The sequence below is a fragment of the Salvelinus namaycush genome, chromosome 22, assembly GCF_016432855.1.
Source record: "Salvelinus namaycush isolate Seneca chromosome 22, SaNama_1.0, whole genome shotgun sequence".
Taxonomy (NCBI): Eukaryota; Metazoa; Chordata; class Actinopteri; order Salmoniformes; family Salmonidae; genus Salvelinus; species Salvelinus namaycush.
In genome coordinates this window covers 3280202-3304378 of record NC_052328.1, presented here as the reverse complement: position 1 = coordinate 3304378, position 24177 = coordinate 3280202, and the positions used below count along the sequence as shown (strand labels likewise).

General features: G+C 43.6%; 1 protein-coding gene across 4 annotated transcripts in view; it reads left to right on the top strand.

The window, feature by feature from the left end:
• Positions 1–1821: 1821 nt before the first annotated feature.
• The window catches only part of smoc2 (SPARC related modular calcium binding 2), a 71843-nt gene continuing 49487 nt past the window's right edge, over positions 1822–24177 (top strand). For all 4 annotated transcript variants that reach the window (XM_038960227.1, XM_038960225.1, XM_038960226.1 and 1 more), the window contains exons 1-2: positions 1822–2482; positions 23962–24124. In XM_038960227.1, coding sequence (XP_038816155.1) covers positions 2408–2482; positions 23962–24124 — 238 coding nt within the window. In that variant the 5' untranslated portion in view covers positions 1822–2407. The remainder of the gene's footprint in view (positions 2483–23961; positions 24125–24177) is intronic.

Genomic DNA, 24177 nt, shown 5'->3' with positions numbered 1-24177 from the left:
CTTCAATCAGTGTAGATGAAGGGGAGGAGACAAGTTAAAGAGGGATTTTTAAGCCTTCAGACAATTGAGACATGGATTGTGTGTGTGCCATTCAGACGGTGAATGGGCAATGGGCGTATTCATCGTCTCTTCTCTGCCCAGATACTAGTTCAAGTGCACTACATTTGTATAGGCATTGATAGTATACATTCGTATTATTAGATATTATTTAAAAAATATATATGTACATTTGAACTCATGTTGCAATGGTCAGGAAGTCCTCTTTAAAATCAGGTTGTACAGTCAATTGAATTACTTAACTTGCCACCAGGTGGCATGATTGCTTTGGGTAACATTGGGGTAACATTGTTGACATTGTTGCACGGTGACTAGTAACCCTATGTCTATGCAGACACATTACCCCTTTAGCCATAACCTCTTTTTTGTTATTATTTATTGTGAGTGGTGTAAATGTTTTAACTGGAATTTTAATTTGCATGACTCTTTCCTGTACTCTGACAGGCCTGTCCACCAGTGGAGGCTGGTGCGAGAAGCAATAGGAGGACGGGCTCATTGTAACGGCTGGAATGGAATAAATGGAACAGAGTGAAATGTGGTTTCCATATGTTTAATGTGTTTGATACCGTTCCTTTTATTCCATTCCAGCCATTACAATGGGCCCGTCCTCCTATAGCTCCTCCCACCAGCCTCCACTGCTGTCCACACAATTTAGGTGTAGGCCTATTTCTGGAGCGCTCCTGAGCCTCGGTCCTTTAATGGCCTTAAATAAAAACAAACCCACAGTTTCAGATTTTATGGACAACGTTTTTTTGTATTAGGCTATTAAATTACATTTTTGTTCAGCATAATTTAAAAATATTTGCCTCAAATGTCACGTAGGCCTGTTAGGCTGAGCCTATTGGCCGTAATCTTCCTTTCGAAATGATCGGTGGGCACTGTGCACTGAGTGTTAAAACTTCGCAAATGTGTCTTTTGCCGAATGCCAACACTATAGGTAGGGGCCTACTCGACAGTACATTCTTTGACCACCATATGACATTTTTTTGCACGCCCTCGGACACTGGCCTTCTAAGTCCAGCTAGTGAGATTCCACACCCAATTTCGCAGCCCACTGGACCTTTTGCGGTTTGGGTATACTGTGAGTGAGCTTCCATCCATGGAATCTGGCATGATACTTCAATATTCCTCATACACGGCAGCCCAGCTTGGTCTCATAGACTAGACGTAACATAGTAAATGTAAACCCGAGACACTCAAATTATTAGCTAACCCTAACCCTTTAACCTAACTCCTAATCTAAACCCTAACCTTCATACCCTAACCCCTAGCCTAGCTAACATTAGCTAGTATTCGTAACATATCATACGTTTTGCGAATTTGCAACATATTGTATGTTTTGCAAATTCGTAACATTAACACAAATTGTAATTCGTAACATATACTAAATGGGTGTCTCGGATTTACATACAGAATAATACAAATGCTCTGAGACCAGTCTGGGCAGCCTGACCATCTTTTATTTGAGGTGTCAGAGGGCTCATGCTGCGGGTGAACACAGAGGATCAAAGGGGTTATCCATTCCTTTCGACATGTGGACCTATCCATATCCCTATCTTTTGCTTGTGTGTGTGCTTGAGAGTAGAGAGAGAGTAGAGAGTGAGAGAGAGATGGAGTTTTCGAGAGGGAGTTCAAGACTGTACACTCGGCTCACTATATGTTCGGTCCTCTTTCATTACCTTACATACGCATGCGCTAGTCGCTACTCCCTACTCACTACGCCTTTACGCAGTCTGGTCCTCTCTTTACTGAGCGAGGCTCAGAACACAGCAGACGACAAAACAGAAAAGGATTCCCTGTTGTGGTTTAGGAAAAAAAAAAAAGAGGGGGAAAGAAAGAAAATAAAACGTTGTTTGCCTTAGCTACCAGCAGCAGAAAGATAACTTCAAAACGTATAGGCTACCTACCTACCGTCAAGGAACTGCCTGCATCCGATAAGGGATCTAGTCCACATATGAGGAGAGGGAGGGGGTGTGGAGAAAAGTCGAGAGAGAGAGACAGAGTGTGTGTGTGTGAGAGAGAGAGAGAGAGAGAGAGAGAGCACTGAGGGAGGGAAAAAGGTCAGGACACAGGGGGCATTTCGCACTGTGAGAAATAAGGATAGTATCAGAAGGTTGCAGAAGTAACGGAATTGGCAGAGATTAAAACGTGTGATAAAATAAACGTCTGCCTCACAACTTCTTCACAAAGTCAATTGAAAGGAGTACCTTGTGAATTGAATTGGGCGCATTTTCCCAAGAAAATTATTTGGATTTGGATACCAACACTGTTGGTTTTGCTGAAGCAGAGACAGTAGGCTGGAGGCTTCACTTTGGATCGTGCGTAATTTTCATTGAGAGCCACCATCAGGATGCGCGTCTGCCTGCTTTTGGTCCTTCTCTGCCTCCTTTGCGCCGGGCACGCTCAGAAGTTCTCCGCTCTCACGGTAGGATACTATAGTATACATATTGCCAGAATACTCAGACTTTTTGCAGTCGAGCATTTGTCATGCTTTTCTATTGGTTTATTTTGGATATAGCCTTCTTACGCGCAGAATGCACGCTTGGAGCAATGGCTTTATGTGATGGCAATTAAGAAAATAAAGGTTTTTCACCAGTTTACGAGCCGTGAGGGATAACATATGGTTCGGATTCTCCACTTGCATCTTTTTGAACCCATAAACATAGCCTATTGATTGATTTAAGTGTTGTTTTATCTGGGACAATATATTTTTTTCATTTTTGTATTTCTTTATTTAGGCCTGTTAATCTATCTATTTATTTATATTTAATATTTTTTATATTTCTATTTCTTTCCTATTAATTTTTTTTTTTTAACTTAAAACTTAAATGATAGCACCATTCATGTAAGGTCCCTCTTTGATGTAAGGTCCCTCTTCATTTCCGTGCCAAATCATGTCCAAATCATCCTAAAGTATGACAAAAATGATAGTGTAACTCAATGAAGTAACTTGTTGATGACTTGGACATGATTTGGAAAATTCTACTTTAGGTACTATTGACTTGCATTGGATTGATGAAATCAATCAACTTACCTTGTTTCGTTAGAGTCAGTTAGATAATGTAGAGGAGACAGATAACATGTTTAGTTGAGCAAGGGAGGAACACACTACATTGTAAAAATTGTTATTTTTGATACGAAAGAAGATTAGCTGTGTGTCTTTCAGTTGAGCCTTATTGGATCTTTGGGGGAATTTTGTCTGTAACAATGGCATTTTTCGAAGCATTTTTCTGTGCAAACGCTGCTGCTTCGTGGAACTCCCTGTCAGCGAAGTCTTTCGTCCTTGCGCGCCTGTGCGCTCTCATTGCGAGTGTAAACACATTGGCTAGGGAATAGCTGGCTGGTTGCTTGGCGGGGAAACTCGTTTAAACCTGTTTGAAGGATGATATAAAGTATGTAGGCTAAAAACAGCCTCATAGTCTTGTAGCCTTATTATAGTGATATTTCGCATGTGCTGCATTCGCTGCTTTCTAGATAGAATAAATAAAACAGGGTTGGGCAAATAAGTTGAAAAATGTCATCCATAAGCCTACTAATACATTCATTAATAAATAATTTTAAAAAACATGCACATATTCAATATAAGAAACAGACAAACTGAAAGAAAAGTTATTTTAACCTTGTATTAATTAATTTTCTTTCAATGTGCTCTATAGAATCTAATTATCAATATAATAAAACTAGGCCTATGATATTTTCTTGAAAATGAGGCCTATAGCCTACTCAAACATAATTGGCTTTATTTAGTAAGGCGCTTTGCAGATTCATTCATATCCAGCACATTATGATTCGTTTTTTAGGATAGGCTAATTATTAGAGATTCTGTACCGCTTTTTATCAACAGCACACCAAATCTTTACATCTATTTGAGGAATATTAGGCTATAGTGATGTCACCAATAGCCTATGTAAAGTCTGTATCATTAGGCTACCAGTTGCATTTTTGAGATTTGAAAAGGAGACAGAAATGTAACTGACTTACACTGTACAGGTAGGAAAGTGTCCAGACAATTGTGAGCTGATTGACCATTAGGCTAGGTGTGAATGTTCTGAAGCTTAATTCTAATCCATCATGAATACAACAGAAACCCATCGACCCCTTATGAGCCATCAGCGGGACAAAAGTATTGCTCAGTCTACGAGATTGTTCGCTAAAAATGGCAGCACCATTTTATCAAATGTTCATGTTGAGATTTTACAGTTTTCATGAGCATACAAATCCAAAATGATGTATGTGATTGCAAAATCGAATGCTTCTAACCGAGACTCACCAACTTGCGTGGTACTTCAATATGCATAGGCCAATATGACTACTTGTTGGAGCTCATTTGGTATCCAGGTGTTTAGTTAAGCCTAGTGATATTGTCAACCATCATCAGCTGATCCAGATTTTTTTTCTTCTGAATGACAGTCAAGTGAGAAACAGCTGTTGGGATATAGCATGGGGTGCAAAAACAGCCAAAGTGTGGCAAAACAGTGTTCGGAAGAATGTCCAGAATACTTAAGTGTCTAGTTCGCCGCGCCAATGAAGACTGTTGCGATCAACGTTGGATCCAATCCAATACCCCTACATTTATGTTGATTATCTGCTATTGTCAGATTGATTTACAGCAGGGTCTAGAAGATTTAACAGAGAAAGCATCAAGGTCTAGGCTACACCCAATTGCGTAGGATGATCATAGAGGCTATTGTTACTTTGTGTCTCTAAAATCACAATGTTTCCATTTCTATTTTCATGTGACAAAGAGTCTTCTTTAAATTGAAACGACCTTAGCCCTGCCTTTTACCTGATCAAATATGAACTGTTTATTGTCATACATTTGGTGCCTATGCTACAAAATATAATATTCTGCCCATATGAACAAATGTATTTTTGGCCATAGCCTAAGGAATGAATAGTAACATGATTGAATGAATAGTAGCAAACAGACACAACATTGTTTCAAATTCTTTAATAAAAGACACATAAACAGCTTGCGTCACAGCTTGCTTCACAGTTTCCTCGCCACATAGGCCTACAAGGAAACTCAATGTATCTCGACGAGTTCCTGGGGGTCTGTACGCAGCATAGTACCTTCCACCAAAAGTTTTGCTCCCCAAAAAGACACGTAAGAGGAATTTCTGCGTGCATGTATTCCGTCTGGCTAAGTGGCTTGACAGAATCTCTGGGTGCATTCTGTCTGGCCTAGAAGTGGCATCTGGGCGCATGTACTCTGTCTGACCTGATAGAATCTCTAGGTGCCATCTCCCTGGGTTTGTAGGGTCTGACAGCTCCAGATGGCAGGAGTGGAGTGATTATCTCTGCTAGCATGTCTCTGTGATGCTGATGTGCCTGTTAGCAGCCTGCTCATTGCTCCAGTACCTGGTCTGCCCAGTGATCCTCTCCAGTTTTGTTGTGCTAGTCACCCAGACAGCAAGATAGAAGCCAACCATGGCTGCATCCAACATCCAACAGAACTGATGACAATGCACTCTTTGGGGATGGGCTCTATGCCTCTCTGCTTTGACTGCCTTACCAGCACATTTACATTCACACAGCACTTGTCATTGTTACCACAGGCGAAGCACAGGCCAGTGTCATTTCATCCCCCTCTAGATCTGAGTAATGGTCTGAAGCACCATGCACACAAGGCTTCTGGTGAACTCTAAAAACAACTTACTTACATGTTCATTGCATCATAACCCAGCAGGGTAAACCCAACAACACTTTTGTGCCCATTCCATATTACCCATCAGCCCTTGCATGCTTATGAGGAGAAGAGAGGCAAGAGCAAATTTTTGTGTGGATGGAGTTTCTTTTTACGACAGTAATCAAGTGTGCGCACCGTGCTCACTTCTGCTCAGGTAGGAATAATAGAAAGTTGTAGAGACTGGAGGCCGAAGTGGCTGCCGAGGAATGCGCAGTGTCAGAGCCTTGCCTCTGTGATTTAGAGGTTGATGTGGCAGCCGCCGCCCTTAGCGCCACTATTTATGGGCTGTGCGAGGATGCCTTAATATCCAATGGGAAACAAATGGCCATGGGTTGTTAACCTGGAGGTGAGGGGTCAGAGAAGCTCTCTCCTCTGCCTGCACATGGCATTTTGGAATGTGGGAGGAAGCATTGCATTGTGCAGATGCACCTCTCGCTCTGCATTCTCACACACACTGTGATATACAGTTGAAGTCAGAAGTTTACATACACTTAGGTTGGAGTCATTAAAACTCGTTTTTCAACCACTCCACAAATTTCTTGTTAACAAACTATAGCTTTGGCAAGTCGGTTAGGACATCTACTTTCTGCATGACACAAGTCATTTTTTCAACAATTGTTTACAGACAGATTATTTCATTTATAATTCACTGTATCACAATTCCAGTGGGTCAGAGGTTTACATACACTAAGATGACTGTGTCTTTAAACAGCTTGGAAAATTCCAGAAAATGTTGTCATGGCTTTAGAAGCTTCTGATAGGCTAATTGACATCATTTGAGTCATTTGGAGGTGTACCTGTGGATGTATTTCAAGGCCTACCTCCAAACTCCGTACCTCTTTGCTTGACATCATGGGAAAATCAAAATAAATCAGCCAAGACCTCCGAAAAAAAATGGTGGACCTCCACAAGTTTAGTTCATCATTGGTAGCAATTTCCAAATACCTGAAGGTAATACAAAATTCAAAAGGCACTCGCACATCTGAGAAATCTTTTTTTGCAGGTGCATGGCAACAGTTGAACAAAATGAAGGAAAAAGGAAACCGTACACTGCTCTTGATAGTATCACTGATATTTAATAAGCTTACTTATCGGCCTCACGGCCTTCGTCAGACCTTTTGTGAATAAAAAAAAAAATTGCACCCTTATGTAGACCTAGCCCCACCCACATCCGTTCCACACATCGAAAGGGGTTGGAGGCAAAGGAAAATCAAATAAGTGCTACCAAATATAAAAGCCTGAAGGTACCATGTTCATCTGGACAAACAATAGTACGCAAGTATAAACACCATGGGAGAACGCAGCCGTCATACTGCTCAGGAAAGAGACGTGTTTTGTCTCCTAGAGATGAACGTACTTTGGTGCGAAAAGTGCAAATCAATCCCAGAACAACAGTAAAGGACCTTGTGAAAATGCTGCAGGAAACAGGTACAAAGGTATCTATATAAACAGTAAAACGAGTCCTATATTGGCATAGCCTGAAAGGCCGCTCAGCAAGGAAGAAGCCACTGCTCCAAAATCGCCATAAAAAAAGCCAGACTACGGTTTGCAACTGCACATGGGGACAAAGATCGTACTTTTTGGAGAAATGTCCTCTGGTCTGATGAAACAAAAATAGAACTGTTTGGCCATAATGACCATCGTTATGTTTGGAAGAAAAAGGGGGAGGCTTGCAAGCCGAAGAACACCATCCCAACCGTGAAGCACGGGGGTGGCAGCATCATGTTGTGGGGATGCTTTGCTGCAGGAGGGACTGGTGCACTTCACAAAACAGATGGAATCATGAGGTTGGAAAATTATCTGGATATATTGAAGCAACATCTCAAGACATCAATCAGGAAATAAAAGCTGGGTCGCAAATGGGTCTTCCAAATGGACAATGACCCCAAGCATACTTCCAAAGTTTTGGCAAAATGGCTTAAGGACAACAAAGTCAAGGTATTGGTGTGTCCATCACAAAGCCCTGACCTCAATCCAATAGAACATTTGTGGGCAGAACTGAAAAAGCGTGTGCGAGCAAGGAGGCCTACAAACCTGACTCAGTTACACCAGCTCTGTCAGGAGGGATATGTCAAAATTCACCCAACTTATTGGGGGAAGCTTGTGGAAGGCTACCCGAAACATTTGACCCAAGTTAAACAATTTAAAGGCAATTTTACCAAATACTAATTGAGTGTATGTAAACTTCTGATCCACTGGGAATGTGATGACAGAAATAATAGCTGAAATAAATCATTATCTCTCCTATTATTCTGACATTTCACATTCCTAAAATAAAGTGGTGATCCTAACTGACCTAATACAGGGAATTTTTACTAGGATTAAATGTCAGGAATTGTGAAAAACTGAGTTTAAATATACACTGCTCAAAAAAATAAAGGGAACACTTAAACAACACAATGTAACTCCAAGTCAATTACACTTCTGTGAAATCAAACTGTCCACTTAGGAAGCAACACTGATTGACAATAAATTTCACATGCTGTTGTGCAAATGGAATAGACAACAGGTGGAAATTATAGGCAATTAGCAAGACACCCCCAATAAAGGAGTGGTTCTGCAGGTGGTGACCACAGACCACTTCTCAGTTCCTATGCTTCCTGGCTGATGTTTTGGTCACTTTTGAATGCTGGCGGTGCTTTCACTCTAGTGGTAGCATGAGACGGAGTCTACAACCCACACAAGTGGCTCAGGTAGTGCAGCTCATCCAGGATGGCACATCAATGCGAGCTGTGGCAAGAAGGTTTGCTGTGTCTGTCAGCGTAGTGTCCAGAGCATGGAGGCGCTCCAGGAGACAGGCCAGTACATCAGGAGACGTGGAGGAGGCCGTAGGAGGGCAACAACCCAGCAGCAGGACCGCTACCTCCGCCTTTGTGCAAGGAGGATTAGGAGGAGCACTGCCAGAGCCCTGCAAAATGACCTCCAGCAGGCCACAAATGTGCATGTGTCTGCTCAAACGGTCAGAAACAGACTCCATGAGGGTGGTATGAGGGCCCGACGTCCACAGGTGGGGGTTGTGCTTACAGCCCAACACCGTGCAGGACGTTTGGCATTTGCCAGAGAACACCAAGATTGGCAAATTCGCCACTGGCGCCCTGTGCTCTTCACAGATGAAAGCAGGTTCACACTGAGCACATGAGCACATGTGACAGACGTGACAGAGTCTGGAGACGCCGTGGAGAACGTTCTGCTGCCTGCAACATCCTCCAGCATGACCGGTTTGGCGATGGGTCAGTCATGGTGTGGGGTGGCATTTCTTTGTGGGGCCGCACAGCCCTCCATGTGCTCGCCAGAGGTAGCCTGACTGCCATTAGGTACCGAGATGAGATCCTCAGACCCCTTGTGAGACCATATGCTGACACATGCACATTTGTGGCCTGCTGGAGGTCATTTTGCAGGGCTCTGGCAGTGCTCCTCCTTGCACAAAGGCGGAGGTAGCGGTCCTGCTGCTGGGTTGTTGCCCTCCTACGGCCTCCTCCACGTCTCCTGATGTACTGGCCTGTCTCCTGGAGCGCCTCCATGCTCTGGACACTACGCTGACAGACACAGCAAACCTTCTTGCCACAGCTCGCATTGATGTGCCATCCTGGATGAGCTGCACTACCTGAGCCACTTGTGTGGGTTGTAGACTCCGTCTCATGCTACCACTAGAGTGAAAGCACCGCCAGCATTCAAAAGTGACCAAAACATCAGCCAGGAAGCATAGGAACTGAGAAGTGGTCTGTGGTCACCACCTGCAGAACCACTCCTTTATTGGGGGTGTCTTGCTAATTGCCTATAATTTCCACCTGTTGTCTATTCCATTTGCACAACAGCATGTGAAATTTATTGTCAATCAGTGTTGCTTCCTAAGTGGACAGTTTGATTTCACAGAAGTGTGATTGACTTGGAGTTACATTGTGTTGTTTAAGTGTTCCCTTTATTTTTTTGAGCAGTGTATTTGGCTAAGGTGCATGTAAACTTCCGACTTCAACTGTTCGCATAGACTAGCCGCGCACAAACACATACATTGATTAGTTACTTTCAGAGATCTTATCTTATTATTTAATATTGTTTTTGGTTTTTGATTATTAGGCATTTTATCACACTATGACAGCCATTGTTGTGCACTGTGCTCAATCCACTAACAGTAGCCTAAGTGGAGGTAGAGCTGCAAGCATTGTAAAATGCTGCATTTGCCTTTGTCATTAAGGGTTGTGTGCATGACTTTGGCGATGGTGGGAATGAGTTGTCTCATCTTTGAACATCAATTTGCACAACAGTTTTGATAAACCAGATACCTGCTTTTTTTGTGAGAATCATAGCTTCTTTTGGGTAATACTTACTAAGCCTCTGAATATTTTTTTTTACAGTGTGTTAATTTAAGTCGCAATTTGCCACACTCGTAGTGTTAGGGACCCAACACTCTTGGGGTGTTCGTTTTTCAACACTTTGAAAAGTATTATTTTAAAAACCTTTCTGTCAGTTACATATACACACTAAGAAAGTGTTACAATTAACACTGTGGTTGTTAAAATTCTGATCTCAAATTTGCTGTGTGGGCACGGTGCAGGGGCATGCTCGGGATATGACTATAACAATGAGACAACTTCAACTATGTAGTAAACTATTGCAACACAAAACATTCCCTGGTATGCATATATAATCTACTGGACTCAAGTTGATGGCTGAGTCTCAGAATTACATTTTATTGGTGAACCGTCATAATAGGCTCCTTAGAAAACATAACTGATATTGTATTTAGGCTATATTTGGTCACACAAACAATAACTCATTCATTAAATTAAGCCTTCATAAACCCTTTATAAGGCCTACATAGATGCTTCACATGGTTAATACATGTAAGGAACTTTGTGAGACAAAATATATAACATGGAATGTTGTGGTGTTAGTTTGTGGTCTGGTGAGACAGAGTGGCTTTAATGTTTTGCCTCAGGAGAAATTGATTAACCTGAAGACTTTTGGAGTTCATTTTAAGTTAGTCAACTTCGGTAAAATACTATGGGAGTCGCACACTCGCGACTTCGGTTGAAGTATCTACAATCACGCCCGACAAGAAGAAGGAAATCTGCAACTTGCTGGGAGCCCCGCCTTCCACAGCTGATAAGCTTGAGTCTCGGATTCATTCCTTCAGTTATTCTGTTCTTCACCTCGGTGTGAAACAGAACGATTCACACTACTAAACAAACAATTGTAACACAAAACTGTCTTACATTGTGTCAACTTAACTGTCCCTTAGTGGTAGAGCATGCCACTCCCTGGACTCTGTGTGCTGAATTTGGTATGGTTCTCATAAGTTTCCTAATCACAAACAATTAGTTATTCTTTGAATAGTTTGGCCTGGCTATAGCAGTAAGTAAGATGGCTAACGCGTCCAAAACAACTAAGGCTAACAAGCCGGTTCGGGTTCGCGACCATGCACAAATTAATTAAAAGATAATCACGTTTGTTGTCTTGTATGTCTTGTCTCGATGCATGCTCAGGCTGCCCTCGCTCGAATCAGTTTGTACATGAGACTAGGGGATGGCTGGCACTGTTCCCCTACTTGTCCACAGCGCAGGTTCTCTTGACAATCGTGTGGCATTATTTAGGGGGCTTGGTGTTTCCGATAGCGACTTTTCCTTGGTCGGGTCGAATGTCTCCCGGCTCGCCGGTTATGGGAGGCTACTTGAAGAGAGAGGGCGACCAAGTTCTGCTGCTTGTGTCTGCCTTGGTTAAGAACCGCCTGCCTCTCTTCCTAGAAGGCTCAAGGTCCCACCTCGGTGATTCGGTCCTATGTAGATTTTTGAGATCAGGCTAGCTAACAAGTGCTGCATAGCAAGCTAGCCAGGTTAGCTAACTTGCAGAGGCGAGCTAGCTACTGTCAGCTATTCTGGCTTCCTAACGGTGGAATTGCTTGGGTAGCTCTCTTATTTAGTATACGTAGCTAGCGTTAAGTTTGTTGGTTATTCTAAACGGATTGTGCTGCGGTCCAAGAGGCTAGCTAAACTAGAAGCCTCATCATGGTTAAAGTCGGTTAGCATGCTAAACTTCTGTCAAATTAAGCTTACTAGCTTTCCCTCAGCATTTAGGCAATCACATTCCTATTTCCAATTTTCCTGGAGTTGGAGGGAGTGGAGGAAATGGGGCTTGCGGGCACCTCCGATGAGAAAGCAGCCTCCGAGCACTTGGCTCGGGTAACCCTCGGAGCAAGGGACCTTAGCACAGGTCTGAGTGACTGGTGAGCCCCCGCACAAAAACATTACTGTGACATCAGTGCCTCCACGTATGGTTACGGCCAAACAGGGTGCTACGTCAACCATTGCCGGAGCCCCTGTGTCCATAAGGGGCCGGGCTTCATCCAGGCTATACAGTCTCATGGAAACACAACTTAGTTTGGAAGCTTGTCCGTGTTTAAAGCCCCCTGATACTCCCCGTTCCATGGTGTTCACCTGGTTCAAAGCGTATATCAATCTCCCAGGGTGAGAGTAATAAATTGGGAGATTCGCTCTCTGTCCACAAGGGGGCGCTCCTCCCCATAGGTGGCTCATTACTGAGATTAATAGCTGATTCGTGCCTGTAGCTCACTAGTCCCTATTAGGTGCTTAGTGATACAAGGAATGGGTTGTATAGGCGATTGGTTTCATTCCTGGGAATTTTTCAGAGCTGTATGTCCCTTTTCCAGCTGGGTTACAAGGTGATGTGACACTGGTACCTATGACTGGTGGGTATGATAACCTTCCTTTGACTGGTGGGTATGATAACCTTCAGCGCTGGGTGCCAGCCGGTTACCGGGACGCATCTTACCGCCTAAACCGAGGGGCACTGCCAGTCGGGGTACGTCACTGATTGCTGGTGCCCCAAAACCCAGAGTGGACTGGGCTTCAGGCAAACCTTAGTGCATAACACAGTTGTCAACCTAAAGTTCCACAGTGTTCACGGGTGACAAAAGTGTTGCGTCTCCCACATGTGGGTGTAATGAAAAGTGTCCCTTCTCCACATTCAGACACATGTGGTCGAGAGTGGTGGAAAGGAAAAAATAACCAATCTCTCCCAGTCCACAAGGTGGTGTCCCGCCCCTTCAGACGGGACTTGACGGGAGGCTCACTGTCTGCTCCAATCAATAGCGCCCATGTGCAATATTTCTATGGATCATGCGAACAGGAACGTCGGGGTACAGGCTACAATTTTCTACGGCGTCATCACGTCCACTGTTCCCGAGGCATTCGTGCCCATTTTGAGGGACCAGGTGTTGTTCCGCAAGGAGTGGAGACTTCACCCCTGGGTGGTTGCCCAGATATGGGAGAGGTTTGGCAGGGCCGATGTAGATCTTTACGCATCACGAGAAAACGTGCAGTGTAGTCTATTTTTCTTGATGAGGGACCCGAGTGCCCCATTGGGAATGGACGCTCTGGTGCACCAGTGGCTTCGTTTCCGCCAGTGGTTCTGATTCAGCCCGCGTTTGAGAGAGTGCGCCGGAAGGGATTATCATTGATTCTTGTGTCTCCTCGTTGGCCCAGGCAGCCTTGGTTCGAGGAGATCATTTGCCCTTTAGGCGGGGACTCGTGGCAACTCCTGTTGCGCAGGGACCTGTTGTCCCATGCGCATGTGCAGGTTTGGCATGCAAGGCTGGAGATTAGGTTCCTATATGCCTGGCCCTTGAGAGGGCCAATCTGATGGCTAGAGGTTTACCTCGGAATGTTATTGCTACCGTTCAATCCCCAAAGGCGTCCTCCACGAGAGTGCTGTATGCGTATAAGAGGCAAGCGTTTGAGCGCTGGTGCCATGATAAAGGGCTGGTTACTTTTCATTGCTCTGTGAGGGACATCCTTATGTTCCTACAGGAGCTTTTTTGAGCAAGGGCGGACATTCTCCACCTTAAAAGTGTACATGGTCGCTATCTTAGAGTGTCATGCGGGAATTGACGGAGCCACACCGGGGGCCCACCCCCTGGTTGTGTGGTTCCTAGACGGTGTACGTCGTATCAGACGGGTCTCTAAACGTTGGTTTTGGAGGCACTGTGTTCCCCTGTGAGCCTCTGGAGTCGGTGGATCTGAAGATCCTCTTCTAAAAAACCTACCTGCTCATGGTTTTGGCCTCGGCTAAACGTGTTCGGGACCTCCATGCTTTATCTGTACACACTTCCTGTACTCAGTTCGTCCCGGGTGACTCTAAGGTGATGTTGTCCATGACTATGAGCTATGGGCCCAGTTGCATAAAACATCTTAAGTTCATTTTCCCTGTATCTTTTCCCTTAAAGTTTCCTTAACTTTAAAGGGGAACTGCACCCACTGATTTGGCCTCATTTTTTAGCTTGCTCCTCAAGAAATGCTGGTGGCCATGACAGAAGCCAAACGTGAGTTGGCTTGTGGGTGTGGTTTGATGTTGGTGCTTCTTGGGTGTGCCTTTGCCACCACCAAGACACACCCATCGGTCAGAACCTTGCTCGTAGCTGTTTCCCCCAACTCAATCACAACAAACCAACTTCCTTCAGGTTGAGTTCAATAACTACAGGCAGATGTATGAAGAGATGCCGAAGGAAGCTTTGAATAGGTCAGTAGCATACAGAGTGATATGAGAAGAATGCATTTGCTGAATTTATGTAGATATTCTAAACAAAGTGTTTTGATAACTTTTAAATGTAGTAACAAATGTAGTAACAGGTCCATATATAATAAACAAGCCTTTACATAATACCGTAGAAGCAGTGTTTTACTAATATAACAATGTGCACCTTTCATCTTTCATTGCCATTCACAGCATTCTGTCTGGTGGTAATGGGGCTACCTTGGCAAACATGTCAGAGTGGTCATACCTTCCTGTGTGGTGTCCCGTATACAACAGGAGTTCCCTGATCCTGGTGCAGAATACCCAGGGTTTCTCCCTCCTGATATTGACTGATACCACTCAATTCAATACTAAAAAAGACAATACAAGTAAAAGTTGTGTCTAGTAAAAATGTTATGCCGAGTGCCAGGTCTCTCTCCATTCAGAGACATATGTATCAAGCCTGTCTGTCAGTCTGGACTTCATCACATCATCTTTCAAGTCTCCATGTGCTGGCTCCATACATGTTTCTGTGAACACACACACATAGTGTATGTGTTTTATTACCAATGGCAGTTAGGATAGGAAATACACACAAACAAGTAAATACACACAAACAAGTACTATGTTAAAGATTGAACAGGTCAGATAAAACCTACCCAACTATAGTCTTCCCATCAAACGAGTGAGGCTGCCGTCTAGCAAAAGCATCTCCAGTCCATCTGCAGAAATAGGCAGAGTTGAGGCAGATTTCATCAGTGACACATGGAATGAAAATAGTGTTACTGTTACTGGACATTTGTGCTGTACTGTATTATTAGTAATCACCTCATTGTGAATGTGTTGAGTTGATGTGTTGAGTGCCTTGTCCGACTAAACCTACCTAATTCTGTTCTCCCCATTGACGACCATTGGTGAGCAGGCAAGAGGTGAGGTCTTTGCCAGAGCCCCATTGATGGGCATAGCAGCGTAGATCAGCTCCTGGCCGATCATCAAAGATACTGGTCGGTAGTGCTGAGCGATTAACCAACATATACTAAACAAGTAATTGACGTCGTCAGTTCAGTTACATGAATTCCATTACGTTTTTTTTATTTTGTGAACCCAGTGCACTGTTACTCTAGAAAGGAAATCCAATCATTCACGAAATAAATCAAGTCAAGTACTATGTGGGATGCTGGGCTGAAGGGAGTTATAGTTTTTATTGAGCAAATATTCAACCTAGTTCAGCGCAGAAACATGGTAATTAACTACAATGACCATTTTTTACTTTTGCGCCATTTTTCCCCAGCTTAGATGGATCAGAGAGGAAGAGGCGAAGTGAGAGGTTTCACTCTTGCCAAAATCTGTACAAAATAAGCCCAATGCATTTCTGTGGGCTTATTTTGGACCTACGCTTGTAGCCTGCCTTCCCACCTTTGGCACAATGGCTCCCATTGTTAGGGCAGAGACATGGGCATCTTGTCATATACAGTATGCAGATCTCTGGATGGATACACTTTTACGGCTGCTACAATAGGTTAGATACACACAGACCACATAGACCACATGATAGAGGAATGTACACAACACAAGAGGAGAGGGATAGAGACAGTTCGTGACAGTATGCCTTATCTACTTTGAAGAACAAGTACAATTATTTAATCAGACAGCTCTGCAGGCTAGCTAAATAAGATGAATAAAAACAGTACAGTATGGGGAGGACAAAATGTTTGATGGCCTGGCTGGCTGACTCCAATTGCCTGAGTAGAGATGAGATGATTACTTTATGAAATGAAAAATAATAAACTAATCAAATAAAAACCAAGGAATATACACAACTGAAATATTTTATTATTTCATAGTAATTTCCATTTTTCTAGTGATGTCTACTCAATGTGGACCTGATCAGAGACAATGGAATATTTTCTAAGTTTTGGCAATTCAATGTTTTGTTCAATATTCAATATTTTTGTCTTTAATTTCCATTAAAAAGCTCTGAAATCATTGTAAAGTCATAATTCAATAAGGCATTTAATGTTATTTGACACACACAAACACACAAAGCACTGTTTATATTATAAATGGTGGTTCTGATTAGGCTGTGATACTATCAAGAGCAGTGTGCGGTTTCCTTCTTTTCTCTCATTTTATTCTACTGTTACCATGCACCTGCAAAAAAGATAGCTCAGATGTGCGAGTGCCTTTGGAAATTTTGGTTCTGATTAGCCTGGTGAAACCAACCTGATCTATGCGTTCACCTTTCTATTTCACTTCAGATATATCATGCCCTGGACATTATACAGTGACTTCCGAAAGTATTCTATTTTTCCTATTGTGTTGCCTTACAACCTGGAATAAAAAATTTGAAAAAAGTTTGTATCATTTAATTTACACAACATGCCTACCACGTTGAAGATGCAATATATTTTTTTATTGTTAAACAAACAAGAAATAAGACAGAAAAACAGAAAACCTGAGTGTGCATAACTATTCACCCCCCTAAAGTCAATACTTTGTAGAGACATCTTTTGCTGCAATTACAGCTGCAAGTCTCTTAGGGTATGTCTCTATAAGCTTGCCACATCGAGCCACTGGAATTTTTTGACATTCTTCAAGGTAAAACTGCTCCAGCTCCTTCAAGTTGGATGGGTTCTACTGGTGTACAGCAATCTTTAAGTCATACCACAGATTCTCAATTGGATTGAGGTCTGGGCTTTGACTAGGCCATTCCAAGACAATTAAATGTTTCCCCTTACACCACTCGAGTGTTGCTTTAGCAGTATGCTTAGGGTCATTGTCCTGCTGGAAGGTGAACCTCTGTCTCAGTCTCAAATCTCTGGAAGACTGAAACAGGTTTCCCTCAAGAATTTCCCTGTATTTAGCGCTATCCATCATTCCGACCAGATTTCCAGTCCCTGACGATGAAAAACATCCCCACAGCATGATGCTGCCACCACCATGCTTCACTGTGGGGATGGTATTCTCGGGGTGATGGGGGGTGTTGGGTTTGTGCCAGACATAGCATTTTCCTTTATGGCCAAAAAGCTACATTTTAGTCTCATCTGACCAGAATACCTTCTTCCATATGTTTGGGGAGTCTCCAACATGCCTTTTGGCGAACACCAAATGTGTTTGCTTATTTTTTTCTTTAAGAATGGCTTTTTTTTCTGGCCACTCTTCCGTAAAGGCCAGCTCTGTGGAGTGTACGGCTTAAAGTGGTCCTATGGACAGATACTCCAATCTCTGCTGTGGAGCTTTGCAGCTCCTTCAGGGTTATCTTTAGTATCTTTGTTGCCTCTCTGATTAATGCCCTCCTTGCCTGGTCCGTGAGTTTTGGTGGGCGGCCCTCTCTTGGCAGGTTTGTTGTGGTGCCATATTCTTTCAATTTGTTAATAATGGATTGAATGGTGCTCTGTGGGATGTTAAAGTTTCGGATATGTTTATATACCTCAACCCTGATCTGTACTTCTCCAAAACTTTGTCCCTGGACTGTTTGGAGAGCTCCTTTGTCTTCATGGTGCCACTTGCTTGGTGGTGCCCCTTGCATAGTGGTGTTGCAGACTCTGGGGACATTCAGGACAGGTGTATATATACTGAGATCATGTGACACTTAAATAAAGTCCACCTGTGTGCAATCTAACTAATTATGTGACTTGTGAAGGTAATTGGATGCACCATGCACCATAGCAAAGGGGTGAATACATATGCAATCACCACTTTTCCATTTTGAATTTTTTATCATTTTTTGAAACAAGTTTTTTTTTTCATTTCACTTCACCAATTTGAACTATTTTGTGTATGTCCATTACATTAAATCCAAATAAAAATCTAGTTAAATGACATTTATATAATTATAAAAAATAAAAAATGGAAAATGTCATTGTTGATGAAGTCGCCTGTGTCATCAGGGTAGTAACTCAGCTCACTGTCAGAGGCCTCATGATGGCGTGTCCTTTTCATAGGAGTCAAGGGAGACTCTGGCAACAATGGCAATCACATTGCCGGACATGCTATGATACCCACCTTTGCTCCTTCTGGTAGGTCCCGGCATCTATTCATGACCAGGGGATCCATCTGACACCCAACTGTGCACTTTGTCTAACAGGAAAACAGGGTCAACAATTGTCATCATCCCTCAGTTATAAACATAGCTTGAGAAATAACGTAATCTCATTTGGAAGCTAATTCTATGCTTTACAGATGTAGACTGACTGGCTCCAGATTGTATTAGACAAACACGTTACATTATGCAACCAACTGTGACATGTTTTGCTATGGCCCTGGGTTGGCTTGAGTTTGTTGCTGCTAGTTAGTACACTGTTATAGTCAGACATGAGTTAGCTAGTACCACCATAGCTGCATCCAATATTTATTTGTGCCCTAGAGACAAGGGTTGCACCTCGGATGCTAATGTGACTTTTTGTCTGAATTACACTAACTTAGAGTGCCATGGAAATACGATGACATTGCTAAAGTCGGCAAATAATTAGTAGGAAACAACTTTGCCAAATTGTGTTGTCATCAAATTTACTTTAGAGAGATAGCAATGTTGCCATTTCTGTTACGAGAAAAGTTTGTCAAAAATTGCTAGCAATGGTAATGTTAGCTAGCTAAAATACGGCGGTCCCCTCAATCTTAGTTAGCTTGCTAAAGTTATACTGCATCTAAAGTCAATCTGGCGACATCACAATCATGACAAAAGGTGTTCCTACTAATTATTTCCCTTCTTTTTAAATGTTATCATGTTTCCAAGCCAAATCCAAGTTGTTTTGAGGTAGGCTAACATTAGCTAGCAGCTAGCTAGCTGGCTAGCTAGAAAGTAATAGTTGAGAAAAAAGCAACTAAAAAGAGACGTGTTTTATTATCTTCTGATTAATTTGTTTCTCCTGTGCATGTAAAATGTCTATTTTGCGATCTACCAAGATAAATGTGATTTCTTTGAGGAGATGTTTAGTCAGTGAATCAGGCCGTATCCATGGTAACCAGACATATTTTCTGCCGGGCATGCCTTCAAACTACTGTAAAAATACTTAAGTATGCCACTTACCTAAGGAAAATGTTTGAGGGGCTCTATGCAACACCCTTAAACAATTCCCTTAGGTAAGGTCAAATTATTCCTTAAGGTAAACCCTTAAGGGAAATACTTAAGATGTTTTATGCAACCGGGCCCAGGTCCTTACCTTTGGGCTATTTCCCATCTCGCCACCTCCTTTTGCTTCTGAAGAGCAACAGAGGTCACATGCCCATTGTTTAAAGGATTGACTGTAGGAGATATTTGTGCTGCGGCGAGTTGGGTATCACCACACATTTTTGTGAGGTTTTATTGCTTGGATGTCACTGCTCCCAGTGTAGCACACAGTGTCCTTAAGGCTTTGACAGGGGAAAGTCAATAAGCAGCGCACCTTGTGTGCAATAGCCAGACTGACGCATCTGGCTGGGTCAGGTCTGGGTGGTCTGCCAAGGGACGTTTCATTTATAGTATTCATTGGGGTCGGCCTGGGGCATGATTATATTTCCCCATAGTATGTTGTACCGAGTTGACTGACTGAAAGGGAACATAATGTTATGACTATAACTACTGTTACTTGAAGGAGGGAAACGAGGTACAACACCTGTTTGGCCCGGCGTCGCCCGTTCCTGGGCTCCTTGAAGAGCGGTATAAAACATTTAAAGAATGAATCCAAGCCTCACGCTTATCACCTGTGGAAGGTAGGGCCTCCAGCAAGGCACGGATATCATTGGCCTTGTCAGGCGTGATTGTAGATCCTTCAATCAAAGTCGCGAGAGTATGACACCTCATAGTATATTGTACCTCGTTTCCCTCCTTCAGGGAACACTAGTTATAGTCATAACGTTATGTTCTCTGCCTAAAACATTTGTCGATGCCCTCTTGATGTTATTAGGGAGCTGAACAATGTGCCACTTATGTTATTCTTGGGTAGGTTATGTTTTTGTCATTGTACTGTGAAAGGTGTTAGACCTGTCTAGAATTGTGGTTAAATCGGATAAGAACGTGTAGAACAATGCCTGCCTCTGGCACAAACCTATAAAAAGAAAAATAATGCTTTAACTTAACACATGGTCTCTATTGCCCCCTTGTCATTCATGAAACTTAGCACCTGCACACATTTCTTTACTTAAAAAAAAAAAATCTCACATTAAAAACTACCAGCGGCCTTTCACAGATTTCTCTTTTCTTTCCCCCCCCCCTTCTTATTTTTTACATCTTTCACAGCAATTAAACGCCTTTGCCTTTGATTGAGTTAATAGCCTGGTTAAAAAGCTGTCACTTTCTTCCCTGTCCACCATTCTGGAAACTAATGATTTCCTTTGCATCCAAGCGGTGGTGCAGGAAACTCCCGCCAAGGCGATTTAACACATTTGTGACGGCTCTCAGCTGGGGCCCCCATTGACTGTACGGGGCCGTGGTGTGAGGGGCCTCTCGGAGTAGTGGAAGAGGGGGCAACCCAGCCCAGAAGGCCCTCATTGGGCTACAATGTGCTCTCTGCTGGAGCTTCGCCTCCAGACCACTCTATTCAATCCCAAAAAGCTGCAGAGCCAGGGGAGGTAATAGGATTTGATTTGTATGCTGGTTGGTCTAGAAAAGAAAAATCCTCTCTCTCACACCCACTCCCTTTCTCAATCCCCCCTCTTTTTCTTCAAAGCTCTTATTGCATTATTTTAGCTAATGCAAAAAGCATCTTCCAACAGAGATTAAGAAAATAGCATTAAAAAGGACACAGAGACTAGAAAGATAGAGAGAAATGGGCACATCAAAAGGGTACATGAAAAGGACTCAAGCCACAACAAGTGGTCTGTCTTGCATGAATTCTCTTCTTCTCCTTCTATGAAGAAGTCGTAAGTCACAGTAGAGCGGAGGGCAGAGACATGCACTTAGCTGTAGCAGACCCACTGGGCACACACTGGTTGAATCAACATTGTTCCCACATAATAAAAAAAATGTTAAACAAGGTGGAATAGACATTGAATTGACATTTGTTCACAGTGGGGATGCAGTGGACAATCCATCACATTGTGGCCCAGGCCCTGGTATGGTGTGTGATGGTTGCCATGAGGTTGGAGTGAGATGTCAGGGGAGTGTCAGGCCCACTGGCTGTGGTTGATAATGATGGTCTGGTCTGGTTCTCTAGGTGGGCAGCAGTAGCACTCTGGGCTGTGGTGGGTCTCTGGGGCTGCTAGCCTGCTGTGGTGGGCTGGGTCTGGGTTGAAGTCTGGAGGACACACAGACTGATCATTGTCAGAGCTGATCCTGGCCCGCTACGGCTGTGGTCTTGGAGAAAGCCATTTTCTGCCCAGTCTTTCTTGCCTCCTGCCCTTAATGTGACGGGGAGCTGTGAAAGAGAGCGGCCGGGTGCATGGAGGTCACAGCTGCAGGGGAAAGCCCTAATGGGAGATGTTGTTTCTGTACGATGGGAAGGGAAGACAGCGAGGGAGGAGGGGGGGAAGGAAGGAGGGAGGGGTGAGAGAGTTCTCTGACCCAAGACTGTGGGAGACTGTCAGTCAGAAGCAGTGGTGCAGACGATCCAAGAAACTGAGAGATGAGAGACATGGAGGAAGAGAAGGGGGGGTTAGGGATAGACCCCCAACACACAAAAAAATGGGCAACAAGCCCTCCTCTTTTCTTCTCAAGATGATATTCATAAATTGGATGAACATTCAGATGGATGTTTTGCATAGATCAGTCAAAGGAAACCAAGACAGAGGAAGTGGGCTTAAAAGATTCACTGACAATCGTTTATCTCCCAATCCAGAAGATAATATTCCAAGTGGGTGAGAGAGGGGAGAAGGAGGAGGGAAGAAAGGACGGCTGCAGAGACTCTGTAGTCGTGACTCAGACACAGGGTGTGTTTGTGAAAACAGACGTGGGGCCCCTGTAGCACGTGCAAACATTTTATTCCACCGTCTCATCTCCTCTACTCCCTTTAGCTTTCCAGATCAATGTTTTTTTGAAGAATGACAACACATCAGTTTAAAGGCAGCTGGGGAAGCAAGACAGACAGGGGCTTGTAAAAATATGTTTTATTTTTATTTAATCCAAGTCTTCCCTCGTGGCTCCTCTCGCTTTCTCAATGTGTTTCAACTGGCCTCTCTCTTCTGATTCCTCCCTGGGAGATTTATGATCAGAGATGACAGAGGGGGTTGTCTCCCCCGGCCATGGGCGATGCCGTGATCCAGGCTAGCGCTCTTCCAGGTGCAGTGCAGCCCCTCCAGCTTTCCTCTTCTGAGCACTGTTAGAGGCCCATCTGCTAACAACCCTAAACCCTCGGCACGTCAAGTCTCTCTTCATTTGTTACATGTCAGACAAAGCTAATTTATTTTATTAGTGATCATCCCGTCCACCTATATGGATGATGTTTCCTTTTTTCATCTCTCTAGGCCCGCTGCCCTGTCATTTGATCGCTAACAATGGATTTATATGGTGTGGGAAACTTGTAGATGTAGGTGTGTGTGTGTGTGTGTGGGTGTTGGAGGTTACGGCTGTTCAGGAGTGTGTATACTGCATGTGTATGTGTGCGTACCTACAATGACAACAAACAAAAAACTGTTCATGCTTTTTTTGAGTGGTCCAATATTTACATGACTTAAGATACAATAGAATTCAAGTGTCAGGAGAGGACAGTTAAGTCCACAGACAGGCATTTACTATTGGATTTAAATGAATGAAAACAACACCTGCGTGTGTTCTGGAGACAGGAGAGGGCACAAAACAGTTTGTTTTCACTGTTCAATCCACCTGAATATCATGCAGAACATGCAAGAATCAAGCCAACACCATGAAAACCCACACATTTGTACTCTAAGTCACACAAAACCCTCAAGACTTCTAGTTTATTTAGCCACTTTCTCATTCAGTGTCTTCCCATTCATTATAGCAGTCACAGCCTGTTGCCTGCTCCTTTGTGTGGACCAGCGAGGGGGTTTCAGCTTGCGGTGGGCAGACACAATGGTGGCATTGACACAGGTGATCCGATGCGTTCAGTCAGGAGGCTGCATCCTTGTTGCTCTCTTTTCACGCCTCAGTCAAACATCCATCGGGAATCTGGAGGGATTTCAGGTGAATTCCTGCGCAGGTGTTGGCACGAAAAAAAGGCAAGCAGGAAGCGTCACTCAGGTCTGATCCAGCTCCCCTCCCCCTCCACCCCCTCACCCCCGGGACAAGACAAGGCATGGCTACTCCTTGTGACTGACAGCTTCTCCTCAGTCCTGTGATAGAGACGGTTTCACCAGGGTGTCTGTGGGGTTGTATATCAATGAGAGGATGTTATGCTTGTTTTCTTTTTACCACCAATAACGACTAGAAAAGACTGCTAAAAAGGAACTGTCAATTACTATATTTGGTTTAGGCAATGAATGGACAGCTGTACCTTGTTGGCATAAGAGTCTCACAATATGGTTCTGCAAGGCATATGCCCCTACACAGGCCCCAATCACACCCTGTATTTAGGCTACAAACTAATATTCCCTTTGAAATCACACCTGCTGCTTGAGAAGATTAAACTGTTTTGGCAGAGAGGTCAATGAAATTATTCAGTGTAATGATTCTTCAGCATGTTTAACACTTCTCTCTTATTTCTGTCCCTTTCTCCACTCTATCTTGCTCTCTGTCTTTCTGTCTCCTTTTCATCTTCCTTTCTGTCCATCTCTCCCTCTTGCCTCTCCCTCCCTCTCTTTCCTTTCTCTCTCAGTTTCTGCGGGTAGAGCAGGATAAGGAGTGTAACATGGAGTGTACTGGTGGTCCCAGGAAGCCCCTGTGCGCGTCGGACGGCAGGACCTTCTCATCGCGCTGCGAGTTCCTCCGTGCCAAGTGCCGAGACCCCCAGCTGGAGGTCATCCGAGGGCCATGCAAAGGTCAGGCCATGAGTCACCCTTCAGCCCCGCGGAGCCTCGCAAATGAGCCCTGG